The 5,781-nt window shown below is 36.1% G+C and overlaps 1 protein-coding gene across 3 annotated transcripts; it reads right to left on the bottom strand.

The window, feature by feature from the left end:
• Positions 1–1,481: 1,481 nt before the first annotated feature.
• LOC137742650 (splicing factor U2af small subunit B) lies at positions 1,482–5,236 on the bottom strand. 3 transcript variants are annotated; one of them, XM_068482571.2, is made up of 6 exons: positions 4,849–5,236; positions 4,208–4,294; positions 4,009–4,090; positions 3,744–3,870; positions 2,726–3,157; positions 1,482–1,791 (listed from the first exon to the last, which is right to left on the bottom strand). In XM_068482571.2, exons 1-5 carry the CDS (start codon positions 5,083–5,085, stop codon positions 2,758–2,760), a joined length of 933 nt encoding a protein of 310 aa, XP_068338672.2. In that variant the 5' UTR covers positions 5,086–5,236; the 3' UTR covers positions 1,482–1,791; positions 2,726–2,757. The 3 variants fall into 3 exon arrangements, with proteins under 3 accessions (XP_068338672.2, XP_068338673.2, XP_088536582.1); XM_068482572.2 differs by having other exon boundaries at positions 1,482–2,395; positions 4,849–5,232; XM_088680456.1 differs by having other exon boundaries at positions 1,482–1,864; positions 4,849–5,232.
• Positions 5,237–5,781: the final 545 nt, after the last annotated feature.

Here is a 5,781-nt window from a genome sequence, read left to right as displayed (position 1 = left end):
TTCAGTTCGACAACTAGAGAGTGGTTGGTTGGCAAAGAGTGTTTGGATATCATTTTTCTTATCTAAATAATGCGGTTTAAATCTTATATATTATTCTTATTAGAGCTGTGATAATGTCTCGTTGGCGGTAACAAATTGGTTTTTTACCATAATATAATCTCACAGCTTCAATCCTAACGTAATCAAGACTGGCATGAACGTGGTGTAGGGTATGGTTAGCCGGAACACCGCAACTTGCCAACTACGGCGGCCGGATCCTTCATTAACGTGCCGGTTTGGTTCGTGAAATGGGTTCTAGGTAATGAACACCCTAATATCAACACACTAGTGGGTGCCTTTTTTCTCCCTATATCCGAAGTTTATAGTAATAGAGAGATGCATAAAAAGACAATTTTATCCGCATTATTAAGCATGAAGTGCACTAATTGAGCAGGCTTTAGAGTAAGAGATGCTACCTACCTTTTCCAACTGCTTACCTTCTTTGTTCATCGTATAAAAGTGTAGAAAAAAGATTGCGAGGAAATGAATATACATTAATCCCTTTGAATCCTTTCCCACGTAGCAAATGCAGTGATTACGTGTGGATAATTACCTAATTACTAGGATTTAGGAATGATTTTGAATTGGTCTTAACCATTTGAAACATTCTAAGTACAGTAAAACCTCTATAAAGTCATAAAGTTGGACTAAACAATTTTAACTTTAAAGAGGTTAGTACTTAATAAAACTGTTGTATCATTGACAAATATTACTATATGAATGTGTGTGTTTCTTTAATATGGAGTTTATTTCCATACAAAATTGGTCTTACGTTAGGACCGAAATTATTTTACGAGTGATATTGCATATTTTTTGTATCGTTGACAAATATTACTATTTGAATGTACATTTCTTTGATATGAAACCAAGAAATGTTATAACTCAAAGTGGAGTTTATTTTTATTATATATATAACTGGTCTCGAGTTAAGATCGAAATTATTTTATAACTTAGGTCATTACTTTGTAGAGTATACTTAAAGGGTTTTACTGTGACTGTAACTGCATAACAAAATTGGACGTCTGCCCCAAATTGACCCCTTTTAGCAAGCAAATTGGGGATTAAATTTAGCTGATGGGATGAAGATTTCTTATTAAAAGATGAAAAAATGATGGAAAAAAAGTGATTGGTTGCTTGCATGAATCTTAATCAGGTAAGGTTATGACGGTCTTGGTCTGTTCACCCTTAGATGATATCACACAAAATGCGCCCTTAAAGCCTCGGATTAACAAGGTCCTCCATCCACCATGGTAGCTAATATATGCAATTTTTAAGTTTCTCTTATGTTAATTTTTGTTATTTGATCATCTTCAATTCATTTAATCTAACAACTAAAAATTAAGAGAAGTGTGAAAAGTAAAATGGGATGTAGATAGCATCACACTGGACAAAAACTTAATGCTTTAAAATTCACCAAAATATATATGAAATGAGTCGTAATGTTGGAGAAGCATAGTCTATCATTAAAAGAGAGACCATAATATGATCATGCCAACTAAAAACGTCAATGATAATCCTTGAACATTCAAAAATGTAAACCAACTGGTTCAACAACATGAGAGATTTTGTTTGCCACACTCAACCTGCACCACAATTAGACTACTGCTTTAGACTACTACTACTACCAACAGTAATAACCTGCAACATTCGTTCGAGCGATGGAACACGAAGATACTTTCATACTCCTGGATCGAAACCTGAAACATCGAATAATCACACTCTCCTGAATCCTGAAACACTGCACGAGCAAACCTGTACACAAATTCCATGGTAAGCTGCAATGAAAAGAAAAAGGCTCGGACCATAGAAGCAGGGAAACCTGAACCTGCAAAACTTATCAAGAATGTAAGATCATGACTTTTTTCATTCCGTAAACTGAAACAGAAAAATAAACAAAGCTACAAAGGGAGAAGAAAACAAAACCCAGGACAGAACCATGACATTCGATCTTTCACTACTCTTGATTTGTGATTGTCAAAGAACCTGACTGTAAATTATGAATGCATGAATACAAGCAAACAAATTTCACACGTCTGTAATATATCAACTAGGGTTGGTTTACACTGAAATAAAAAAATGCCTATTTGATTAAACTAAGTTAGATCAGCCCTTTTTTTCTTTTTTTTTTTTTGTTTCAAAATATCCAGTTCGAACAGCGTTCTAGCATTCATATAGCCGAAGAGACAAGGCTTTATTGTTATTGTTTTCAAAATTTCCGGAAGCTAATAGAGAACTAGGGCATTAGGGGAAAGATATATTCAGGTATATCATGCAGGAAGCACGGAGTCATACATATGAATTAGATTTAAAAAGTCATATCAATTCCACATCACAAAAGTGTGAACCTGCACACCACCTGCACATTGGAAAATGTGCTGTAAGCTATATTTATTGAACAAATGCTTACTGGTGAAACATAAATTTCTTTTGTGATTGAGCACGCATAATATATGTTGATATGTATGCATGTGTGTACGCATGGCGAGCGCGCGGTGGGGGGGGGAAGGGAGGAGAGAGAGAGAGAGAGAGAGTATCTCTATGTGTGTGCGCGTCTACATATATGGGGAGGGAGGAGAGAGAGAGAGAGAGAGTATCTCTATATGTGTGTGCGCGTCTACATATATGTAAATTTACAGAGAGAGTGAGGAAAAACCAGACATAAGCTTTATAATATCAGTAGTCATACCCTCATTTCTCTGGAAGTTGCTATTGCTGCTCTTACTCATGGCCATTGTAATGATTTTCCATATGTGCATGCCCATCATTGTTGCTTCTGTCAGTGTTGACCTTACTAGCATTTTCATTCTGTTCTTTTTCCCTATTCCACTGCTCAATTTTGGCCCGTCTTTCCTCACTTCCTTCTCTAACTGGACTGTGGTTTCTTCTTCTTCCAGGGCTTCTACTTCTACTGCGTCCTCTCTTTCGACCAGGGCTTAGAGTCTTGTTCCTCCGGCTCCAGCTTTCAGGATAACGATCATCATCATCATACCTTCTGCTATAAGCACGGCTCCCATGAGAGCGGTCTTCATAACTACGATGCCTGTAAGGGCTGCGACTCCTGCTTCGACTGCGGCTGTGCCTTCTCCGATAGCTCCCGAATAATTCACGCCTCAATTCCCTGACATTGTAAGTTTATAAGCTTTAAAACCCCTCCAATCCATTTCCAACCATTGGGCTAAAATAAGCCTTGGGGAAAAAATATATCTCTGGGCTAAATTCCCAGCTTAAATTATTCTGGACCCACCAAACTGTCATATTTCAAAATTTTTTTTTTTTTACTTATAATCTAACGGCTATGATCAAATGAGATCAAATCTAATAGTAAAAAAGAGATTTGATGGCCCAAAATTAAATCTAACATCTAAAATAATGTAAGAAAATTATTTAAATCAAATTTAACTTAAGACTTTATAAATACCTACTATTTGTATGATTTTTAATTACTTATCAGAATTTAAATATTTTTAAATTAAAATGTTCATAAAAATAAATTAAGATAAGTTACATAAATTTTATTTTCATAAAAGTTACCGAGAAAAAAAAAAAAAGGCTAAAATCATTATTTAATAATCTTGGGCAAAAATTTTAAGCCATAAGGGTTAGAGGAGAAAAGCAGTTTTTAGGTTATGGCTAAAATTTTTCTGGCTTAAATTTAATTTATCAGTAAATTCTGCAATAAGTAAAGATCATCAAGTAAAGCTTACCTGCCAATCCTTTTCAGGTGCATAAAATTGCAGTATCCACCACGGTTGCATGTATTCTCCTCATATTGCCTGCAGGTGGCTTCACGGAAGTCTGTCACTGGTGAATAGTCAACAATGATAGGACGACCTGCGAATGATTTACGATGGGACAGAAGTTCAGCATATAATAACCATATAATTTAGGCCTAAATAGAGATATAAACCATACCTAGTAGAAACCTTGAGACCAAATTCTAAAGATGAAGGATACAGAGAACACACTAACCAGCATAAAATCTTCCACTCAGGTTCCGAAGCGCATTTGCAGCATGATCTTCCTCCCTAAACTGAACGTACACATTGCCCACCTGCCCAAATCGATAAATTTCCCGGTAGAACCAAATATCAATAATCTTTCTGTTGAAACAAAAAAATAAAAGAGGAAAACTGAACAAGAGCTTAACTCTCCGTTCAATATAACATACCATGTGGTCGGCTAGGTTGTCACAGACATTCAGACTTTCAATGTCGCCATACTTACTCAACTCCAGAAATAGATCCTCATAAAACTCCTGCAGTTCCCATACATCAAAATTTTAATTGTTGGGCGTATCACATACAGAATACAAATGGATTTGCACAAACGCTAAAGGTTTTCAACTATTTCACAGCTGTGCATTAAGCATTCGGGGCTTTAAGGTAACAAAGGATCATACAAAAGTTTATTTTGTACCGAACGCACCCTACAACCGATTTCGTAATTTTATTCAACTCTACTTTCTCTCCTCTCCAACTAAAAATACTTGCAAGAGATAAAATCTTCAATTTCGTTTCCGACTTTTTGTTGAATAGTATTAACGATTCAATTTTTAATCACAGCAATTCAGATAAATTCACAAATGGGGGAATTGCAGAGACTCTAATATGGATAACAAAAAACCCTAATTCAGAGAAACAGCACATAATTAAATGATAAAGCAAATCAAATAAAAACAGCACAAATTCAATTCGGTTTCCGTTGAATCATGGGTTTAGTTGCACAAAACAACATCACATTAAAGCAAATCCGGCAAAAGGGTTTTCAATTTTCAATACAGAGAAGAAGAAAAAGAAGGTTGAGGGAGACCTCAAAGTGCCTCTGCATCTGGCGGGGGTCGATGGGCTGGCCCTGGGCGTCGACGCCGGGGGTGATCATATCGGGCCGCTGGTACATGTTGGAGAGCAGGAGCGTGGGGCTGACGCTGGGCTTGGTGTGGAGTCTGGAACAGCGGTCGCCGTGCCTGCAAGCCCCAATTTTGAAGTAGAAAGGGCAGTTCACTCGGTCCTTCTCCGTCCCGAATATCGAAGCCAAGTGCTCCGCCATGGCTGTCTTCGATTGTGCTGTGGTTGTGAATTAATGGGCGGAGGGAGGAAGCTTATACGGTGGCCGGAGGCGGGGGGTGGGCTCTAAATATTGAGGAAAGGGGAGACAGGAAGTGGCTGTTTGCAATTGTGGTTCTGGTTCTCTTCTAGAGGGTTCGTTCGGACAGTGGGACGTGTTTATGTGAAATTGGGATCACGTGAGGGTTAGCATTAGATCACGTGGCCGCTCATCAATTACAATTATCGTTAAATTAGGCCCGATAATTTCTTACATAACCTATTAACACGACACGTAAATAAAACGAAATTAACGGATTTTGGATGATAACGAATTGGGTCATTATTGGGTTACATGATAAGAAATTGTTAATAACGGTCCTTAACAAGTTTACACAATAGTGACACGTAGGTAACCTATTTTAATACGTTAAAAAATGTTAATTTGATGATTTTAAAATTTTAAACTACTAAAAAAACTTATTATAAAATATAATAGTCATTTTGTATCTGTATATATTGTATAGTAAATATGTATTATTGTATTATTATTCTATATAAATTTTATAAATTTAAGTTTATTTATTTATTTTTATAGTACATTATAGGCAAAGAGTGAGATTAAAAAATTATAAAACACATTAGAAGTAAAAATATCAAGTAATTTAAAAATACCAAAACACATTAAAAAATTATAGTA

This window comes from Pyrus communis, chromosome 11 (assembly GCF_041283825.1).
Source record: "Pyrus communis isolate YQ-2024b chromosome 11, ASM4128382v1, whole genome shotgun sequence".
Classification (NCBI taxonomy): Eukaryota; Viridiplantae; Streptophyta; class Magnoliopsida; order Rosales; family Rosaceae; genus Pyrus; species Pyrus communis.
Note: the sequence above shows the minus strand (reverse complement) of the source record. Positions and strands in the feature narration are given on the sequence as shown.

Bases quoted from the DNA above. Each gene is read 5' to 3' on its own strand.
- LOC137742650 (XM_068482571.2), bottom strand. From the start codon at position 5,085: ATGGCGGAGCACTTGGCTTCGATATTCGGGACGGAGAAGGACCGAGTG. The intron at 4,091-4,207 runs GTATGTTATATT...CGATTTGGGCAG, and splicing joins ACAACCTAGCCGACCACATG to GTGGGCAATGTGTACGTTCA. The intron at 3,871-4,008 runs GTTAGTGTGTTC...AATCATTCGCAG, and splicing joins GAGTGGAAGATTTTATGCTG to GTCGTCCTATCATTGTTGAC.